Source organism: Narcine bancroftii, chromosome 10, assembly GCF_036971445.1.
Source record: "Narcine bancroftii isolate sNarBan1 chromosome 10, sNarBan1.hap1, whole genome shotgun sequence".
Taxonomy (NCBI): domain Eukaryota; kingdom Metazoa; phylum Chordata; class Chondrichthyes; order Torpediniformes; family Narcinidae; genus Narcine; species Narcine bancroftii.
The window spans coordinates 22,898,038-22,920,609 of NC_091478.1; the positions used below are offsets into that span (position 1 = coordinate 22,898,038).

At 39.5% G+C, this 22,572-nt stretch overlaps 1 protein-coding gene across 1 annotated transcript; it reads left to right on the top strand.

The window, feature by feature from the left end:
* The first annotated feature begins 1,049 nt into the window (after positions 1 to 1,049).
* Positions 1,050 to 19,415, top strand: LOC138744286 (E3 ubiquitin-protein ligase TRIM8-like). The gene is made up of 5 exons (XM_069900163.1): positions 1,050 to 1,168; positions 4,897 to 5,130; positions 9,973 to 10,004; positions 13,167 to 13,282; positions 17,034 to 19,415. Exons 1-5 carry the CDS (start codon positions 1,076 to 1,078, stop codon positions 17,702 to 17,704), a joined length of 1,146 nt encoding a protein of 381 aa, XP_069756264.1. The 5' UTR covers positions 1,050 to 1,075; the 3' UTR covers positions 17,705 to 19,415.
* Positions 19,416 to 22,572: the final 3,157 nt, after the last annotated feature.

Below are 22,572 nucleotides of genomic sequence, written 5' to 3' on the forward strand. Positions count from 1 at the left end.
TTGCAGCTAAAAATACTATTCTGTTGCTGTGAAAGTGCAGCCTGTGTGTCCAACTGCTTTGGAAATTTGTAAAGCATTTCCTGCGCTGAAATGTAAATACCTTCCTTGGCAGATTCTTTATCTGTGTTCCTCTGATTCTTTTTGGCTGCTTTACTTTCCCGGACAAAAATAAATTGAAAAATATTCAATTGAGAATTGAACAAATGAATGAAAACTCAGACCTGTGAAGGGAATAGGTATTAGTTTGAACATGTCACCAAAAAATTTTCTCCTTTTATATTTCCCTGTATTATGCATTGTTTGGAGACAAGGTGATGGGGAAAAAAACCAAATACAATCTTCATTTTCAATAGAGGCCACTGTTTAACTGGCTGAAAAAACATTGTGTTTCTTCTTTTTCCACTCTTCCCATCTCCCTTGATAAATTATGTCTGACATCAGGGGTTCCTGGTAAGGAGTCAAAATGAAGGGTCAGTCCTGCAATAGACCATGGTTGGAAGGATTAGAGAAAAAATGAATCAAGATGGTGATGCAAAGTTTTGACATAAAGCACAGAGGAGTAAGCAAAAATGATGGGTTTAGCCTTCCTAGTGATGAGGCATAAAAGTGCTTCTAATTCCATTCCTAATCTACTTGCATATTTTGTTTCTTTTAAATCTTGGATTAAGTGTCAGTAGCTCTCATCTTGTCGGCCAACAGCAGTCTTTGTAAATTTGACAGACCTGAGGCAAGTGGTAAGAAAGAAACAGCATCTCGGCCCACCATCCCTCTTCCTTCACCGCTGCTGCCTGACCTCCCGAATTCTCCAGCAGCTCCCCCCGTCTTGATTATAGCATCTGCAGTCTCTTGTGCAAGGCCAGAGTTGGCGAGTCTCGGTGAACCTGTTAGTTAGTCTTTGTGAATATTTGGGATTGCTGTGACTGGTTTTGCCTGATGCATAAGGGATACCAAATAAAGTTTGTGGCATACCATAGAATTAATATGTTGGGATTGTTATTTCTGAGTATTATTGTTCAAATGTAATGACTGTTTTTGAATAGAAGGGTCACTTTGCTTTATTTCCTTTTTAAAGCAAATGCTGATGAAACAACAGGAGAGATTGTCAGAACGAGAACAGGATATTGAAGAACAAATATACAAATTAAAAACTGATAAAAGTGTAATTGAGGTAAGTGAAATTCATTGTTTAAACCTTTTAGGCTTGCAATTTTGCATGAATGTTAAATGGAGATGATTTAACATGGATAGCTGAGCTTTTCTTGGATTGGATCAGTGCACTATTCAAGCTGATGAATAACGTCATTAAATAGTCAAGTCATCATTCTACCATTATTGGTTAAAGCTTCAATTCTAAATTCCCATCTGGAACTACTAACTTTACTGCGTCAAGAATTTTTTTAAATTTTTGTCTCTTTTAATTCATCTGATCAGTTGGTATTTTGTTCAAAAACCACTTGTGGCCTACCTGAAATTTCAGTTTGGCTTGTGTGTCTGAATTTAAACTCCAATTTTAATACAAGCATGACATCTTTGCAGTTAAAGGAATATACTGGTGTCCGATATTTTGGGTGAGGCACTAAACATGAACGTAAAAGATTATCAAATATGCTCGTGAGGATGTCCTGTTATTCTGGCCAACATCCCTTTGCTTAACATCACCAAGACAGATTGTGGTAACCTTGCAAATTGACTGTGGCATTTACTTCCACAAGTAATTATGCTAAAATACTTCAGATTAAAATAATGTTGAAAAGTGGTCTGAGCTATCCGGAGGATGGAGAAAGTATTAAAGGAATTTGTGGATTATTTCTTTCAATTCCTCCTGGAGTTTCAACAGAATGGAGACAAGAATGCCATTTGCTGAAAATGAAATGTGCACTGATAACCTTTATTAAATTTTGAGCAATTTACCTGTGGGAGTGTGGAGAGGAGAATTACATAAACACTGACATGATTGCATGTCTTGTGCTCCACTTGAGCCTCCTCTCATCTGCACTTAACACTACCAATGTAATCTTTTTCTTCTGCATGCAATTATGCTCCCCTTAATGTATACCTACACTAGTCTCTTCACTCATTCCCAGTCAAGGGTAATTTCTACAGTTTCACCAATGTTCTGGGGAAATCATCTGCTTGATTTTTTTTTTGGTACTTTGTATTTGTGGCCTCCGTGTTTGTACAGCAGATTTTCTGGAGTAGAAATTCGTCCTATGGTATATTCTATTCTATTCACTTCATTGGAACTGAATTTCAAAAGACGAGGTCAATGCACATATATTACTGTGGTGCACATTTAGTGCATCTAACAGATTCAATTTCTTCCCATTTGTGCCTTTTCATAATCCTAAAGATTTCTAGCGTTATGCAATAACATCTCTCGAGGTCAATAAAATGAAGGAAACTTTTTATTGTCTTTAGGAGAGGGGCAGAGTCCACACCCTCATCCACATTAATGGTGCTGACTGAAAGGCTTTCAAGTTCTTAGGAATAAATATCTCCAGTGGCCTGCTATGGGACAAACACATTGAAATTACAGGCAAGAAAGTGCACCGACACCTCTACTTAGAAGGCTTAGGAAGTTCGGCATGTTCCCCCAGCCCCTCAGGAACTTCTACAGGTGCACTATCAAAAGCATACTTGGTAAATGATTTGCAGCATGATGTGGGAGCTCCTCTTCAACATCAAAAGAAGCTGCAGAATGTGATGAATGCAAACATTTTTCTCCCCTTTATGGACTCCATTCACATCTCCTGCTGCCTAGGAAAGTTAACCAACACTCTGAAGGACCCATCACACCCTAGACACATTATAACCATATAACCACTTACAGCACAGAACAGGCAAGTTAGGCCCTACTAGTCCATGCTGTAACAAATCCCCACCCTCCTAGTCCCACTGACCAGCACCCGGTCCATACCCCTCCAGTCCTCTCCTCTCCATGTAACTATCCAGTCTTTCCTTAAATGTAACCAATGATCCCGCCTCGACCACGTCTGTCGGAAGCTCATTCCACATCCCTACCACCCTTTGCGTAAAGAAATTTTCCCTCATGTTCCCCTTATAATTTTCCCCCTTCAATCTTAAAACATGCCCTCTAGTTTGAATCTCCCCCACTCTTAATTGAAAAAACCTATCCACATTTACTCTGACTGTCCCTTTTAAAATCTTAAACACCTCTATCAAGTCCCCTCTCAATCTTCTACGCGCCAGAGAAAAAAGCCCCAGTCTGCACAACCTTTCCCTGTAACTCAAACCTTGAAATCCTGTCAACATTTTCGTGAACCTTCTCTGCACTCTCTCTATTTTGTTTATATCTTTCCTATAATTTGGTGACCAAAACTGTACACAGTACTCCAAATTTGGCCTCACCAATGCCTTGTATTCCCCTCTTTTTTTTGGGAGAAGGCTTAAGACTATGAAAACATGCACCAACAGGCTTAATGACAATTTATTCCCCACAGCCATCAGGCTCCTGAATGAACCCCATAGTAAGGTTTATCATGTTACCCTTGATGTTAACTGATCTTTCTTTGCATTGAAATCCTATATTCTGTAATTATGTTCTTTACACGGCTGTATGAATACAATAAAATCCCTATTATCCGGCACCTATGGGGATGTGGAGGTCAGCTATGAGAATTTTCAGGTTGTCTGAAACTCATTTTTACAATGCCTAACTAATTAATACACCTGCATTAAGAATACACCTTTTAAAAGACAAAAGACAGTGCAAAATGTAAAGTAATTTGGAAAATAATCAGTATTGCATTCTTTAATTATGTAAAGTTCACTTTAATCAAGTAATTCCCATAACTTACAAAATTTAAATTTAGACCCTTGTCGTTTGTGCTGTAACAGTGTTATGCTAATCATACCAAAGCCTTACTAATATACCTAATACTAATAAAGATATATAGATTCTTACTAGGCAAGGATAGGGAGATACTTTGGGAAAGTCACTCTAGCAGTGAGTGGCATTCGCTGGCTCTTCATCCTGGAGTCCTGGTCAGGCCCTCAGCGCAAATTGACTCACCTCCGCACCAGTGTCCCGGTCAGATCCTCAGCGCACCTTCCTTTAAATTTGAATCCCACTCACTGGTGCTGTAACAGCATTGCGCTGGCCGTTACACTAACCATGCCGCCATCATAATCCATCCACCACCCCCCCCCCTCCCAAATTTTCCATCTGGGCACTCTAGCCGAATGGCATAAACATCAACTTTTCTGGTTTCTGCTAACCTGATTTCCTTTCCCTTCCCCCGTCAGCTCTCCACTCCCTTTCTATTCTCTATTCTCTATTCACTTCCTCCACTTGCTTGCTGCTGTCCCCTCCCTCCCTTATCCACCTATTGCCACCTGCCTTTGTGACCAATACCTCCCCCTTTCCCTTACCAATATTTTTCCATACCTGAAATGTTGGTTATGTGTATTTTTACATTTGCCATATAAAAGACACTGTTTGACCTGCTGAGTTTCTCCAGCATTGTTTTTACTTCAATCACAGTGTCTGCAGACTTTTGTGTTTTACTATTGTATTTTTGAAACTTTGATGGCCATTTCCAAAGTGAATACTTTTTTATGCTCCTTGAAGATAAAGTACAGTGTCTTGTCAATGGAAATTATTCAATGCCCCTACTTCCAGTACAAAGTATATTACAAAAATAATACCTGTTGTAATGCTCAAATGTTCTAGCTGCTGTGCAATCATTTCAGTTATCTGTGTATTTCCATTTGATTATTTGAGGCCTTTTGTTGAAAACAGAAGCTGGCATCTGTAATTTCCAATTTCTGCATTATTCATGTTATCTGCAATTAAACAAATGGCTCTGGTTTGAGGTGGGGTGAACCATGGGGTGAAAGGCTTTGTAATTTCTGCCATTGCCTCGTTTTTCTCAGGAAAAAGTCCATCAATTGAAAGAGGAAGTTCGCTTGCAATATGAGAAGATGCGTCAGATTCTCGAAGAAGATCTGGGAAAAACCTTGGAACTGATCGATAAAACACGGACAAAATTCTGTGACGAGAATGCTTCACAAGTGCATCAGCTGAATGAACGATTGGAAGAGGCCAAAAAATTACTGAACTCCGTTCAAAAAATGTGGGACAGGACTGAGGATATTTCATTTATGAAGGTAGGTTGTTAAATCAATTCAGATCAGCAATCAGGGACTTGAAACCAAGTATGGCATTTGGGAGAAGTGAGTGCAGGTGGTGGAGTTGTAATTCGAACCCCCTGTGAAAGTCGACCATTCCATTTCTTGGAAATGGGTAGTTTTCCTGAAAAATATGGCCGCGGGAATTGATGATGGAAAAAGATGATGCAAAACTATCCATTTTAACATTCAGCACAATGTTAGCTGCATTCCTCCAGCTCCCTACACTCTTCCTTCTCTGTTCAGAGCTACCCCTCCCTCTCGCATCTCAGCTTGTATTTCTTCTGCCCTCCCAGCCATATCCACCTATGATTACTCAACTGTTGGCCAGTGTTTCTCCCCCGTCCCTTCTTCTCTCTTCCCACCTTTTTATTCAGCCTCCTACCTGCTTTCTCCTCATACCTTGACGAAGGGCTTTGTCACTGGAGTTAGAGCACCTATTGAGATGGGAATTTCCCTTCACATGGAGTGACTGTTTGTCCCAGATTCCCATCCGTCCACTAATGGCCGAACAACTCCTGGAATGGCAGAAAGTCTCCCATGAATTATTCTGGTTTGCCTGTTAATTTAAAATGCTAGAACCTCAATTTGATTTTGTCATGTTGAATCTTGTAACTTTGCTTTTATCCTGGCATCTAATTTTTTTTAAACCAAATTGATGCCAAAGATTGGCATTTTTTTTGTGCTACCTGGATAGCATATGAAACTAAGCCTTTCAGTACAATAAACTAAACTGCTGCCATGAATTAATTCATCATGTAAACGGTTTCTTAATTTTGAAAGCAGTTTCAAAAGACATTACAGCACATGTGACCTGGGTTCCAATCTGGTGCTGCCTGTAAGGAGTTCGTATGTTCTCCCCGTGTCTGTGAGCGTTTCCTCCTGGTGCTCCATCTTCCTCCCACCCTCCAAAATATATGGGGGTTGTCAGTTATTTGGGGTGTTTAGACAGCACAGGCTGATGGACCGGAAGGGCCTGTCACCATGCTCTTTGTCTAAATTTAATCATTTTCAATGAAAGGGAAAATCTGGTGCTTTAAAACTTATTGTAGCTGCTCAGCCTAGTACTGAAGGAATGAAATTGTTTTCAGAAAAAGGATATGAGCCATGGTTTGTGTTGGTGCTTTAAAAAAAAATGGGATAAATTAGGTTGTGGCTATAATTATTTAATTGTAGTTCTCTCCCTTTTGAAGGGAGTGAGTTGTTACACCTTAAATGTTTACCAAAGGATCTATCTTTTTAAATTGGCTTGTCAGTTTTAACTTGCCATTGGCATGTAATCCGAATAGGAAAACAGATTTTTAAAAATTCCTGTGCAGGTTTAGCATAAATAATTGGGGAATTAAATTCCAACTTGGTTCGCCATTACTGCACAGTATTTTCCTTAAATTATGTATATTTTTTTAAGCTTGCTGTCTCCTCCACAGTAAACAAGTAGGATTAATAAAATCCAGTTGTTTTTTCATAGCATTAGGAATGTTAGGGGATATGCATACAAATAATTTATGGTGATATTTTTAATTTCTGATTTTTCAAAAATTATTTTCCAGAAATATCAGGATTTTAATGCCTCATTGCTTCCTATGGTGTTTTTTTAAAAAACAATTTTTTATTTTTCACACTGTGAATCATGTCAACCAAAATATGTACAAATGTTTCTCATTAAATTTACACAGTGACCTTTTCTCTCTTTTTACCCCCTTTCCCTCCCTCCCCTCTACCCACCACCCCCCCCAATCCATTCGTATTCCACATATACAATACAATAAAACCATAAAACAATATCTTCACACACAGGAAAAATGCGTCGTCTATTTATTACACACTGAATCTAGTTGTTTTGTCGTCTTATTCTCATTTTAGGGGATGGAGGTCCTGGGCATGCTCTCTCTGATATGTTCCATGCATGGTTTCCAAATTTATTCAAACATTGTGACTTTGTTTTTTAAATTATGTTATTTTTTCCAATGGAATACATTTATTCATTTCCATGTACCATTGATGTACTCTCAGGCTCTCTTCCATTTTCCAAGATGACATTATACATTTTTTTGCTACTGCTAAGGCTATCATAATGATTTTTTTTTGTGGCTTCCCATGGTTGTAGGAGTGTAGTCACGAAAAAATAAACATTTGGGTGTTTCTTACAAATGTCAAAGGACATTTACTACACACAAGAAGGCTATTCAACCCACTGAATCTGTGCCTGCTTTTGGTCAAACAATCTGATCATCCCTTTTCCCCTGCTCTTTCTCAATAACCCTGAAATTCTCTTTCAAATACTTCTCCATTTCCCTTTGGAATGTACTGATTGATTCTTTTGTCAGTGATTTCTGGATTCTAAATTGCTTTCTTTCTCAACCATTCCACATCCTCCCCCTTTAATCTTCTACCTAGAATTTAGTTTCTATGTCCCCTGGTCCTGGAACCTTATGCTAACCCTTTAAACTCCATGTTCTGGTTTTAGCGTCTACCAACAAGCGCATATTCTCTGTGCCCCCATTTTCCAGGACTGGTTTATACTCATTCACTAGCTGGTTCGTACTGGTGTTCATACTGTAGTTTACTCATGGACCCAGTCCAGAGTATATATTATGAAAGGTTAAAAATGGCGGAGTCCAAATCCAAAGGATTAATGGAAACCATTTCTACTTGGTCTTAACATCATGATCTTGTACAGTATATGTCTATCAAATCTCCTCTCTTCCTCAACCACCTCAGTTTCACAAGCCTAACTTCTTACTTGGAAAGGTTTGTTATTTGTCACATTATACCTGGTACAGTGAGAAGGGTTCTTCCATGAGCAGTCTAGCAGGTTAACTCTAATTTACCTCTAGCAGGTAAAGCAGAGAGGAAAGAACACAGCCACAGAGTGCAGAATTACAATGAAAAGAGCAATTAGTATAAAGCAAGGGCAGCATGGCAGTGCTGTTGTGGGGTTCATTTTGGAGCCTGATGGTTGTGAAGACGAAACTGTCTTTAAGCCTGTTAGAGTGCAATTTCACTCTCTTGAACCTTCTTCCCAATAGGATGAGGGAGGTGTCCAGGGTGTGATGGGTAAGTTGGCTGCTTTTCCTAGGCAGTGAGAGATGGAGTCCATGAAGGGTAGGGATATTTCCATGTTGTTCTGAGCTCCCTTCGCCAGCATAATTTCAATCTTAAGTGGAGCAGCTCCCATACTATGGCGTGATGCTGCCTGCAAGAATGCTTTTGAATGTGGAGAAGTTGTTGAGTCATGCCAAACTTCCTTAGTCTTCTCAGAAACTAGAGGTGGTGTGCTTTCTCCCAAGAAGTTCAAACTATCTACTACAACCACTTCAGTGGTACTGATATGTACACAGATGTGGTCGCTTCCCCTTTTCACCTGAAGTCTATGATTTGTTGAGATTGAGAGAGAAGTTGTTATTTTGACACCATGCCATTAGGCGTTCTGTCTCCTTCTTCTATTCCATCTCATCTTTATCTGATACTTGGCATTTTTAGAACTGTGCCATATAGTCTATATTATGATTCCTTAGACTTTGGCATAAAGAATACAACTCAATCTGCCCTTTGTCTGCCCTTTCAGCTATCTATCCATGCCTTCTATTACTATATTTACTCTTTATTACACTTTCAAGCGAGATGTCATCCGCAAATTCATAAATATGATAAACAGTGAGGAGAATAGTAGAAGAAATGGACATAATCTGCATCCAATTCTAAATAACACTGCATTGAAAAAAGCAGTGGTCCCAGCACTGATACCTGGAGAACAACACTATCTATTGCTCACCAGCCTTGCCTCTGCTCTCTACCTGCGACATTGCAGGCACTAGACTTCACTCCATCAAGGATATCTACATGAGGTGGTGTCTTTAAAAAAAAAAAGCAGCCTCTTTCCTCAAAGACCCCCACCACCCAGGCCATGTTCTTTTCGCTCTGCTATGCTTGAGGAAAAAGGTACAGGAGCCTAAAGACAAGCACTTAGTGCCATCAGATTCCTGAATAATTATTGAACCAAAGTTACTTTTCGTGCACTATTATTTTTATATTATTGTTGTAAGATGGTTCAAAATATGAATGTTTGCCCTGTGATGCTGCCGCAAATCACCGAATTTCATTACTTGTTCATGACGATAAATTCTGACAATCTTTTAAACTGATGTCCTATCATTGGTGCTAATGATCATTTCATTCCTTGAGCCTCATTTGTATAAACTGGCCTTTTATGTGCTAATTAGTCAAATACCTTACTGAGTTCTGCCTAGATAAACATTACTGCATTCCCATCATCCATTTTCCCCCCCTCACCACTTTAAAAATTAAATTGGGGTAAGTTAAATGAGCGTTTAAATTTAAATTTTAGGCATACAGCATGGTAACAGGCCCTTTTCGGCCCACTAGCCTGTGCCACCCAATTACATCCAGTTAACCTACAGCCCTGGTACATTTTGAAGGGTGGGAGGAAACTGGAGCACCCAGAGGAAACTTATGCAGACATGGCGAGGAGGTACAAATTCCATGCCACTGTTGGTGTTGCTGCTACACAGTGCTGTGCCATTTTGGATCAAGATGTTTTTTGTTTAACAATTCCACACCAACAGATGCAGAAAAATAAATCTGGGGGTTACATATGACAAAGATGATTACTCAGAGCAAACCCACAAGCAGGAAGTTTGTCACGCTGGCCTTGTGGTTTTATTTCCATCATTTTTTTCTTTGTATTATCTTGCCTCCCAATCCTTCATCCCTATAACATATTTCAGCAACATTTGTTAAGCAAATATCAGGAAAAAAAATAGTGTCCTATGTAACGTTGTGATTTGTTTTTTTTTCCAGAATACAAAATCAGTAAAAATTCTTCTAGAAAGGTAAGCATTAATTTTATGTTGCATTTACAAACAATTTGGCATTTGCATGTGAGGGAATGTTGAAAATGGCCATTTTTTCTAAGACTTGCAGTGCAATGAATACCAACAAGTACAGCTTTCCAGAGAACAGATAAACTAATTGTGATATTGACAATAAAGTCAATTCCATTAATTGAAGATTCCAATAGTATTGCTTCCCCTCTAAATGGTTGTCTTTGCAAATTTGAATGATATAGAATTAAGCCACTCAGAAAATTGTCTTTTTCCTCTTCCATGGCATCACATGGCGATCATGCGTAGATATCAAGTGAAGCAGGTTAGCAGCCAGAATTAGACTGATAGCCAGTTCAGATTAGATTTCTAGACTTCGATCTCAGATTTATGTCAAAATACATACATGACATCACATATAACCTTGAGGTTCTTTTTCCTGTGGGTGAAGCAAAATTACCACTTATTGGTAGTTCCAAAAAAAAACCTGACTCAGCATATGGCAGCAGTGAGAACAGAGCATGTGCTGGGTGGTGTGGATCTTTGGCAATTGCTGCTCTCCGACAGCAGCATTCCCTAAAGATGTTGTTGATGGTGGGAAGGGTTTTGCCGGTGATGTCCTGGCTGTGTGCATGACCTTTTGCAGGGCTTTACACTCAGGGGGATTGGTGGTATCTGTGATGCAGCAGGTCAACTTGAGTGTTTGAATCTTTGTCCATTTTGACTCAACCTTGATGGGACCAGCCAGATAGCTACAACAATCTGTTTGCTCATAGTTTTGCTATTATCTGATTCCACCTGCATTGAATTCGCCCATCGTTATTGAATGAAGATCAACCGGGACCAATGCCTGAAGAGGGCGCACAAAATCAGTGAACCGGTGTGGACTCGAAAGGCCAACATGGCCTGTTTCTGCTCCGTAAATGGTTATATGGTTAATAGGTCAGAATTTGGGTGTATCGCAGTGATTGACTTATCTCTTGCTTTTCCCAGCATCCACGGGACACACAATAGATGTATTAAACACATCGAAATGCTGGAGGAACTCAACTGGTCTTTTCAGCATCTAGAGGAAGCAAAGATATTTTGCTGACGTTTCAGGCCTGAGCCCTTATTCAAGGAAAAGGCAGAAGCAGAATGTAACAGAAAGTCTTAAAATTCAAACAGTGGGGGAGGAATCAGTCCAACAAAAGGTGTTAATAAGGGATTAGGTAGAATTTATCTTGTCTTTGAAAGGAAACAGCAAATGAGGGGATAGATGACAGTGGTGTTGGGGGGGGGGGGGGGCGGGTGGGTTTGGTTTAACGAAAGCCAGAGAAGTCGATGTTAATGCTTTCTGGTTGGAGGGTGCCAAGTTGGAAGATGAGGTGTGGTTTCTCCATTTTATGGGTGGTCTCAGTCTGGCAGTACATGAGACTCAGGTCTCCTCTACATCAAAGAGACTGGATGCAGGCTGGGAGATGGCTTTGTTGAGCACCTCAGCTCTGTCTACCACAATAGTGTGGATCTCCCAGTGGCCATGCATTTCAATTCTCCATCCTATTCCCTTGCCAACATGTCTGTCAGTGGTCTAATGTGCTGCCAGACTGAGACCACATGTAAATTGGAGGAACAACACCTCATCTTCTGACTGGACACCTTCCAACTGGATGCCATTAATATCTACTTCTCTTAAAAGCTTACATTAAAAGCTCCCTTTACCCCTTGCATCCCCCATCTTCTCTCCATTCCCTATCTCCTTTCGCACAGACATGATAAGTTCTCACCCAGTCCCTTAACATATCCATTTAACTTCTTTTGTTGGTCTGGATTCCTCCCCTATTGGTTGAATTCTGAAACTTGATGATATATCCTTCTTCTACCTTTTCTGATTTCCCCCCCCCCCCCCCCCCCCCCTTGAATAAGGGCTCAGGCCCGAAATGTCAGCAATATATGTCTCCCATAGATGCTGAACAGACCAGCTGAGTTCTGCCAGCATTTTGGTGTGTTTAATAAAATCACGGTGTCTTCAACCTATTGTGTTTCACTCATGGTAAGTGTATGATTAGTGGAATTCAATACCATCCAAAACGAAGCAGCCTACTTGATTGACACCCCATCTACCACCTTAAATATTCACGCTCTCCGCCACCTGTGCACCTTGATTAGTGCGTACCGTCTGAAATGTACCACAGAAACTTGCCAAGGCTTTTGTACAAAGGAAACAGTGCAAACTGCAGCTTCTCTTCCTGTTGCCTTTTCTGTTGCTCGGCCTGTATCCTGAAACTCCCACTCCCAACAGTAGGACAGGATACTTTCACCAGAAGGTGGTTGTGGTTCAAAAAAGTGCCTTTTATAATTACCTTCTTGTGGGCAATAGGAATAATTTTTTTAAAATTATAGTTGCCACGTGGAAGACAGTTTGATAAGCAGAAAAGTAGTTGTTTGGCACATAATAATTTCTCTTCTTCACAAGATAAGGATTTGTATTATAATGTCAGGAGGATGCTATTAAAATACATCGTTTTCATTATAAATAGGGATATGAGAATTAAAAAGTAACAATAAAGCTAACCACAAGAAATAAGATTTTTTCCCATTTATTTGGATATAAAATTGTGCTCATCGGCTCCATGCCGAATTAACATAATATTGTCCGATTTGTCAACTTGAGAGATAAAGGGGATGGGAAGGAGATGTCGTTCATTAGCAAAACCATTACTAGCTTAAATCGTGTGCTAAAATAACTTAATCACTCCAGTGACAGTTTCATTAAAGTGCACCTTTTTCAGTGCTGGATCGGTTTCTGACATCCCAGAAGCTTAAGACTGGTTTGCAAAACACCATGGTTGTCTGGCACTTTTGCAATGTGTCACCATCATTATCTGTAAGTGCTTCCTTACATATAAATATAGTTAATACCCATGGTGCCAGATTGTTGGGAGGAAATCTGTAATAACTGACTATTGTATACATATCACCCAGTGAATAATGGCTCTGATTTTCAGCAAAAACTCTTGAAGTTGTGGTTCCAAGTTGATGAAGACTAGTGTTGCCTAGTCTGTACAGTTCAAAGCATGTGTGCGCAGACAATACTAAAGTGTATTGTCTGGGTGGTAGTCTTTAAGAATTATTGGAAAGCTTGATGATCATGATGTGAAACTGAAGGCAATATTTTCTTGTTTCTTCAAGGACTCAGGCATGCACTGGAAATGGACTGCCACCTCCTAAATTTGGTCACCTGCAGCCAAAACCTTTCCTTAGTGAAATTGGCAAGAAGGAGAAACACATCAGGAAGTTGCTTGAAGGTAAAAAACAAAATCCCATTTAAAATGAAAATAAGTGCACAATAAGTTATGACCAAGGATTGTTTTTAAGTATCGTTTGGATGCCAGGCCAGATTAGACAAAAAGTCATTTCATACAGTTTTCTACCTTTGTACATGATCCTTTAGCAGAAACTGGGGACATTTTGGCTTTCCTTTCTCTGTAGTGGCCCACACATTGAGATCAGGTGTATGCTGCCCTACCTTGGCTTAAGCCATTTTTTAGACTCCATATTCCTGGATACTCTTTCCTCAAAAAAAATCTCTCAGATTTAGTGTTTTTTAAAAAAAATCAATATGTAGCCTTTAGTGTGTTGCATTTTCTGCCGCACATTTTTGAAATGTTTCCTGAATTGCCTGGCTATTTTTAAGGGTAGGTCCTCTAGATGTAGATTCTCCTGTTGGAGGAAAATGTATTCTCTCAAAGGCAGCATGGTTAGTGTAGCGGTCAGCACAATACTATTACAGCGCCAGCGACCCAGTTCAAATCTGTCGCCACCTGTAAGTTTTGTACATTCTCCCCATGTCAACCTGGGTTCCCTCCAGATGGTCCGATTTCCTCCCACATTCCAAGAAAGTACAGGTTTGGTAGGTTAATTGGTCAAATGGGTTTACTTGGGCGGCGCAAGCCTCAAGGGCTGGAAAGGCCTGTTTCTGACCTGTATCTCTAAATTAAATTAGCATCATCAATTCTTTTTAACATTTCCAAAACTTCAACTATGTTTTCAACTTAGAAGATTATTTTTTTGTAATTTTTCCTCAGTTTAACAGAAGGCCTGGACAATGTTCTGGCACTCTGGGTTTCATTCTCTCCAGACTGGTATTTCCTTTCTAAGAAGTATGCATGCGACTCTTTTGTATGTTCTGGGTTTCGAATACCATTTTTAGTTTTGTTTTTGTAACAGAACATTTTATGATTGATGAATTATGACTCTCTTCGAACCTCATCGTTCTTCGCACTCCACCTGTTAACTTGTACTGTGATCTGTTTTTTGCCTCTGAATAGATGACCTCTCATTGGCCTACTTTGAAATCTATCCATCGCTGTTTTGCCCAGCAATTTAATCCATTGTCATTAGTATAATTTTAAGATCCCAGAATTTGGTGGGGTACCACTAATTATTTGCAGTTAGAATTCATACATATTATCCCTATTTTTATTACAATCTGCTATCCATGAGCTTTATTTTTTTTAACTTGCAATCTTGCGTAGTATGATAACAAGTTTCTTTTGCAAATAATGTAAATTACACACATTGGCATTTCCTCCAAAGTTCAATTTAACTTTGGACAAAATATTCTCTCTATCAGCCCATATTGGATCCTAGTTCAAATTTCTCAAAGTACCCTGAAGCTGTTTTCTAACTTCTAATTATGGATTCTCATAATCTTCCACAATTTCAGACCAATCCTACAATCGATCTTAAACAAGATTCCAGTTTAAATGCACAGTTCCTGAGCTGGACAAATGGTTTATGGCTAAAACATCTGCAGTTTTCATCACCTTGCTTTGAAACCCTAGAGGTGGAAAATGTCAGATCTGGGGATTTGAACGTCTTTAATGCTGTAAATTTTTCTATTGCGTTTAAGTGCTTGTGTTAACATTGTTGAGTTTCAGTCCTGTATTCATTTTGTTTTCCCCTGGAATGTTAAATGCATTGTTTGCTTCCTCCACTATGAAAATTGATGGAAAGTAATTCAGCAAGTCTGGCAATTTCTGATTTTCATTTTCAGTATTGCCTTCATCTCTTTTTGGAAGGAATCACTTTGCCCCGATGATCCTCAAAAATATTTTGACTTCCTCTTGCTTTTCCTCACTAGCTTTTCATATATCATTGTTAAAACTTTGGCCAACTTGTTTTTCCTCCTTTTGACTTTCTCTCCCAATCCTTTAAATCTACCCTGTTCTTCTCATTTTTGTATGAGAGTTCCTTAAGTTTTCATCCCTCAAATGTTCTGTGTTTTATTATTTGATAAATGTATCTTTTGGCCCTGAGGTAAACCTTGTCCATTCTTTATTAAGCTCATTTTTGTGTTTTCTCAATTTTCATAGTTTTAGCTAATTTCTCTGTCTTATCCTGATAAAATTAATCTTGTTAAGATGCTAATCCTCATATTATTGATATTGAATTAACTCTACTCTGATGAGCTTCTATACACTAACCAATATTGTATACGAATTTGAATTAAAAATAGATCCATGTGAAGCAACATATAGAATTAAATGAGCAACAATTGATTATATTGAACACATTTACAACAGTACATAGTTTAAAGGGATTTCTAAAAAAAGGAAATGTTTTTCTTCCCAACTGCAAAAGTCTAGTGCTTTACCATCTAATGATCAACACTTAGGCCTTTGTCACAATTAATTCAAACGTAGTTTTTGCTAAACCCTGTCCTGCATCCCACATTACGATGTATATGGATATGGTGTTAGGTTTAGCAACCCAGAAGATGAGACTTTATTTTCACTAGATCACTGTAACATTTGAAGTTATAATTTGCGAACTAGCAGCAAGAAAATGGAATATAAGAGCTGTTGGTTTGTGAACAAAGAAAACTAATTCACTGGCACTTGTCAATGAGCTTGATCTCACTTGTGTGACATTGGCTAGCTATTAACCAATTGCAAGCAGTTGACAACCTTGAGCACTTTTATAAAAACTAATGTTTTGGTTGGGTGCGAAAAATCTTTAAACCTTGCCTTCAAACCTTTGGAGAAAACAAAAATGCAGATACTCTTGGATAATAAATAATTTCACAGAATTTTCCCTTTAATATAGTGAATTCTACAAGTATGCATACTGTAAAATGTTTACACAGAACATTACCACACAATATAGGCCCTCAGGCCCTCGATGTGTTGCTGTTCTATATATTCCTACCAAAAAAAAGTACTAAACCCTTCCTACTTCATAATTCTCTATTCTTCTTTAATCCATGTGCCTAAGAGTCTCTTAAATGGCCCGAATGTTTCAGCCTCTACCACCAATCGTGGTAAGCACCCACAACTCTGTGTTTAAAAAAAAACACATGATGTCTCCCCTAAACTTTCCTCCCTTTATCCTGCTGAAGTGGCTGAATTTTTTTATGGTAGATGACAAATTGCTATCCTAAATACAAAATGGAATTCAATTTGAGGATCCTAAGAATGTCCCTAATCCACTGTATATGTCACTCTTTTAAAGTGGCCAGTCCTCTGAATCATTCCTTGTCATAACAGCCATTGCATGTTGAAACAGGATTTCAAATTGAAAATGGAAACAAGTTTTGGTGAGTTAATTGGGTGCTGATTGTAGACGTGGCTGGTTATTTTAAATCGATCATGTGCGTCATTTCTATTCAGGTGCTGGGGAACAGACTTGATTAATGTCTTAATGTGCTCATCACTTGAGGTGGGGGGGTGGAGGATCATCTGCATTTCAATGGCGTTAAAGAGGTTATTTAGTATATTTGAAAATGTGGTCTTTATGTGCCCAGAGATTACAATTACTTGTGGTTGATGTATATCTGGATGCTGAATCATATTCTTCATTTTATTGTGTGGGATTTGTAGATAAATGGCCCCCTGGCAAAAGTTCTTTAAGAGAGCAGAAGAAATGCCAACCAAATGTTTTGTTTTCATCCTTAATAAAAAATCAACAAAATAATGAAAACACCTATATGTGGACTTGTTTGCGGCAGTTGAAGATTCTTGGTGTAACCTGTCTCTCTTTGGTGTACGTCAACAGGAACAATAAGCACGCCCGTACCGTTTCTGCAGAGCGTTCCTGCATACACCTGCAACATTTCCAATGCAGTTGGAGAGAAACGCAAGCACTCCACTGCTTTTCCAATGCCCACGACATCTGGTGTGGAAAATGGCTTCCTGGAGGTAACAGCTGGGAATGTTGCCAGTCAGTTTATGGGCCAGGGCGGGCCTGTGGTGGAGGGCCAGTCAGCACAGTCCCTTGTGCCCTGCAGTTCTTCCCAACATATCGTGGGACTGACCAGCGGTCCACAGCCCGTCCACACGGGCTCTGTCTTCAATACAACTCACTATCCCAACGGCACACCTTCCCAGCAGTCTGTACTTTCTCAGTCTGTCGGCTACGGTGGCCGCAAAATCCTTGTCTGCTCTGTGGATAACTGTTTCTGTTCTGGCGTGCCTTCTGTATCGAACCACAATGGACACCAGCCGTACAGCAGATCGGGCACCTTCCCGTGGTCTGTGACATCGCAGGAATACGCACATGCTCTTCCACCTGCTCCTTCGGTACCTCAGTCCCTTATATCTTATGGAATGGGATCAGCATCTCACAACAACACTGCAGGCAAGATAACTGCAGGATACATGGCCAATCCTTCACTGAACACTACACCACAAGCTAATATTCTAAATTCTGTCTATCATACATTTTGAACAGTGTGCGTTTTCCTTTTTAATTTTTATTCGTTCTGTAAATGTTAATTTCAGATCATTTGCTTAAAAAAAAGTTAGAAAATACATTCCGCACACGATGTAAACTTTTTGTGCAATTGAATTCCAGTGCTGGTTTTAGTAATCCATTATTGAATGGAAACATATTCTGTATTAAATGGCTTCCTTTGTTGGTTGTTTCTGCCGGGAGTGCCACAACCATAACAGAATTTTTATATGAAAACTCTTAGCACTTTTTGCAGAGGCGTTTAATATTAGTTAATCATATAGTGCTCTGGTATAATAATAGCAGCAATAAGGCAGAGGTACCATTGGACAGTGAAGCACAAATTGCGCTGAGGGCATTGGCAGAGTCTGTCTGACCTGTTGAATGGGGGGAGTCTGAGGGGAAATAATGTCCTGACACTGGGATTGTCACAATGCTGAGTGGTAGCAGATCGTCTCTGCTAAGTTGTCAGGCAGGATGTTCGATCATTGATTTTTAATAGTTACCCGGTGTTCTTTTTACAATAATCCCTTTGGGTATGGACTTCCCATGTGGAAAAAAGAAATCAAAGAAGAAAATATTTTTCTCTGGCAAGTTCAAGGTGTGATCTGGCGTCTCCTGGATCTGGAAACAGCACCCTAATTAAGCACGGCAGATTTGGCCTGTCACTTTAATCATAGTTTTTAATAAAAAAACAAATGTCACAATGGGACTACTACAATGCAGAATGAGAAACTGGTCAGGCTGGGTTCCTGGTCAGCTAGAAGAAAGGCAGATTATTTTAGGTTTGGCAAATGCTGTCCTTGTAAACTATATATTGATAAATAATTGGGAGTATGCTTAATGCATAACTTGAACATTTCTTAACCAGTATTCATTCTATAGGAAAAAAAACTGGAGAATTGGGAATCTTGTTTTATTTCTAGAAAATGGTGGGGATAGAGGGGTATTTACAGTTCTGCTCAAAATGTTGATGATCTGTTTGTCGAACAAACATCTTCTGTTGTTGAATGGGCTATTACAGTGGAACCTCATTATTACTAACCCATGGGTGGTTTTATTGGATGGGGTGAATGGGGAGGGGAGGGGGTGTGCTTTGCTTTGCCAAGGTTTCAGCTCCAATTCTTGATTTCATTCCTTGACCACCGATTGCTGGGAAATGTGTTCCACCGCCGTTTTAAAATTTGATATTTTGTTTTCCTTTCTGGGCAGTGTTGGTGGCAGTAGAATATATTCTGAATGGGTAAGAATGATTATAATCATGCAAAAAGAAAAAGAAGACTCATTACAAATGGTGCCGATGGATCTGCTGGTCTGCATGTTATAACAAAGTTTTATTTCATGAAGGGATTGAATTCCTTAGACTTTTTTTTAATTAAAAATGAAATGGAGCTTCAGCGGGGGACCTGGGGGAAGTTTAATGTAACAGAAGGTTTGTTGTAACGAGGTTTGGCTGTATTTTAACTGTGTGGTGGTGGTCCATAGATATTTGACCACAGGAGCTCTGTTTTGCTTTGTCCCTGCAGAAAAGGGTGAATGTTAGTGTTTGGAAAACTCTTGTAATCAGTAAAATCAAGAACTGTTGGTATTTTGTCTTTCTCAAATACTTATAGTTACCAGGTTATGCAGGGTTTATCTTAGCCTCCTATTTCATGTCACTTTATCAATATCTTCTTTTAAGGCATTGAATAAACATGTATACATGCAGAGTTGAGAATTGTCTGTTTTTTTTCCTATACATGAGAAGACGTCATTTTATTTAGATGCATCTTTGACTGACATACACAGGATCACAGAAATGACTTCTGTTGAGAGCTGGGCTGCCATCTTTGGGCCAAGCCTCTCTGGAATGTGGTGGAGGATGACAGAAAGTAGACAGGTCTCTCCATCCTCACCTGCTGTCCAGTAAAATACCCAACTCTCAACAGGAGGTGAAGCAAAGATCAGGCAGAAACTGAAGAGGAATTGTCTTCAATTTTCATTCATATGTGACTGGCTAAATAACACTGGACAATGAAGACTTTTGCTTCTTGAACACTTTTGGGTGTATTTTATGGATTTTGGGCTGCTGATCACGAAAAACACCTTCAAAATTTCCTACCACTTTTTTTTAGATATAACCTCCTTCTGTGATTTCCTGTCATATTTTAAGTTTACTTCAAGCATATGAAACCATGAAGAGCAACATGTCATTGAAAATTCATTTCTGCATTTGCACTTGAACTTCTTTCCCGCTGATCTTGGTCCAGACAGTGGTGAACATGGTGAAAGGTTTCACATGTGACCATGGACCAGGGCAACTGGAATCCATCATTGCTGGCTGACTATTGTTGGACATTGACACAAGAGGCATCAGATGCTGAGTACAAACAAAAATTAGCAAAACATTTTAGGGCATTTGAACTAACGCAATGAGTCAGCATCATTATGTGATTCAACATGCTAAATTCATTGAAAGTCAATTTAATGTTTCTCCAACTTCCTATGTGATACAGCAAATCTGAAATTATCTTTGTGTTCAACTTGAAGTTGTCTATCATAATCCTCGTTATTTTTTTCTCAGGAACCAAACCTTTTTGGGGGGGAGGGGGGGAGATAATTGTTATCCAGTGTAATCTACTGCGAGGGCATTTCAGAGACATGCCTGTTCTTTGCTTTACCTGATTTAGAAGAAAGCCCAGCTTACATTTGCATTGCACAATTTCCTAAGTCCCCAAGGCACTTTACAGATAATAAAGTACATTTGATGTTGAAAATGTGGAAACTAAATTATTCACTGCCATGCTTCTGTGGTGATGACCAGAACTCATTTTGTGATAATGATTATGGGATAAATATTGGTGCGATCACCAACTCTTGTCATTCGGATCTGGAGAGCCACATTTCATAATCTCCATCAGAAAGATGGATGGCATCTCTGACCATGCTGTACATACTCAAATTAGCAATGGTGTGGCAGCCAAGATATTTGTGCTCAGATTTTGGGGATCACTCTGAAATCTACGGTTTTCTAACCTTTGAGACCCCTTGTACTTCCATTGAAAACCCAGATGATCTTGACATAATTTAAGATGAGTGAAAATTTTATTTTTGAAAGTAGTCACCTGTTTGTGATGCACTTAATGACTTTGCTTGACTTTTGACAAGTATTAACAAAATCTGATTTCCATACGAATTTGACTGATGAAGCTAGGTAGCATACCTGTATGTGACATGTCGGTCTTTCATAACATTACTAAATTATAGTGATTTTAAACGCCATCTGCACTCTGACCTTCCATTGTAGAATGCTAGCAAAGCAATTGGTGTGGTTGAAGATCTAGTTTTTTATTAACTGTGTGTTGTAATTTTAGGGAAACTGAACTTGTTAACCCCATTCTGCATGATAAATTTTACTACTTTGGTTTCACATTTTGACCTCTTATCCCCACCTCCTGTACATCATGTAGAAGCTCTGTGCATTTATTTCTTAGTGGCTAGACTGAAAATGCTTTTACCAGTGTAATTTTCTTCACCTCCCCCCCCCCCACCTTCTCCTTTCCAATAGGTTTTTTTAATCAAACTCACCCTTGACAACTGCATTCCAAACATTGTGCAAATGCACATCAATTTAAGTTGCTTTGCACACTGACAGCATGCAAACCAAGATGAGAAGCAGTTGGTGAAAAGGTAATGGTGAGATTATTGCAATACACAACAGTGTAATTGTACTACCAGCAGAGCATCTGTGATCTTTCCTGTTTAGCTCCATGGCGAGGTTATTGGCTTTTGCTTCTCCCATGAGAACAAATGTAAAAAAAAATTAAATGATATTTCCAGAATCAGGATTTATTGTCATTAGCACTTCACAAAATGCGTTGATTTGCAGCAGCGTCACGTGCAAACATTTCTATAAACCACCGTACAAAATAAAAAAAATAGTGCAAGATAGTCAAAGTAAGGCAGTGTCTGGGTTCATTGTTCATTCAGGAATCCGAGGGCAGAGGGGAAGAAACTGTCCTTGTGCTGCTGAGTGCTCATCTTCACGCTCCTGTACCTTTTTCCAGATGGTAGCAGAGTGAGGAGGGCGTGGCCTAGATGGTGGGGGTCCCTCAGGATAGAGGCTGCTTTCTGAAGCCGCCTATTATAAATGTCCTTGATGGAGTGAAGACTGGTGCCTGTGAAGTTGCAGGTCAAGTTAACAACCATCTGGAGTTTTTTCTTGTTCTGAGTGTTGCTATCTCCGCACTAGACAGTGATGCAACCAACCAGAATGCTCTCCACGGTACACATGTAGAAGTTTTCCAGAGTCTTTGTGACATAGCAAATCTCTTCAAACACCTCACCAAGTATAGCTGCTGGTGAACCTTCTTTGAGATTGCGTCGAGGCTCAGGACAGATCCTCGGAGATGTTGATACCCAGGAATTTGAAGTTCTTGACCCTCTCCACTGCAGAGCCCTCTATAAGGACTAGTACTTACTCTCCTGACAGCCTTCAGAAGTCCACAATTATCTCCTCGGTTTTGGTAACGTTAAGTGCAAGATTGTTGGTGAGACATGATTCCACGAGATTGTTGGTGAGACATGATTCCACGAGATTGTTGGTGAGACATGATTCCGCGAGATTGTTGGTGAGACGTGATTCCGCGAGATTGTTGGTGAGACATGATTCCGCGAGATTGTTGGTGAGACATGATTCCGCGAGATTGTTGGTGAGACATGATTCCGCGAGATTGTTGGTGAGACATGATTCCACGAGATTGTTGGTGAGACATGATTCCACGAGATGATCTATCTCCCTCCTGTACACTTTATCTCTCCTAATTGTGATTCTATGAACAACCGTGGTGTCATCACCAAATTTGTAGATGGTGTTGGAATTTTG

Coding starts and splice junctions, on each gene's coding strand:
- LOC138744286 (XM_069900163.1), top strand. CDS start 1,076: ATGCTGATGAAACAACAGGAGAGATTGTCAGAACGAGAACAGGATATT. Junction 5,131..9,972: donor AGGATATTTCATTTATGAAG/GTAGGTTGTTAA, acceptor TTTTTTTTCCAG/AATACAAAATCAGTAAAAAT. Junction 10,005..13,166: donor GTAAAAATTCTTCTAGAAAG/GTAAGCATTAAT, acceptor TGTTTCTTCAAG/GACTCAGGCATGCACTGGAA.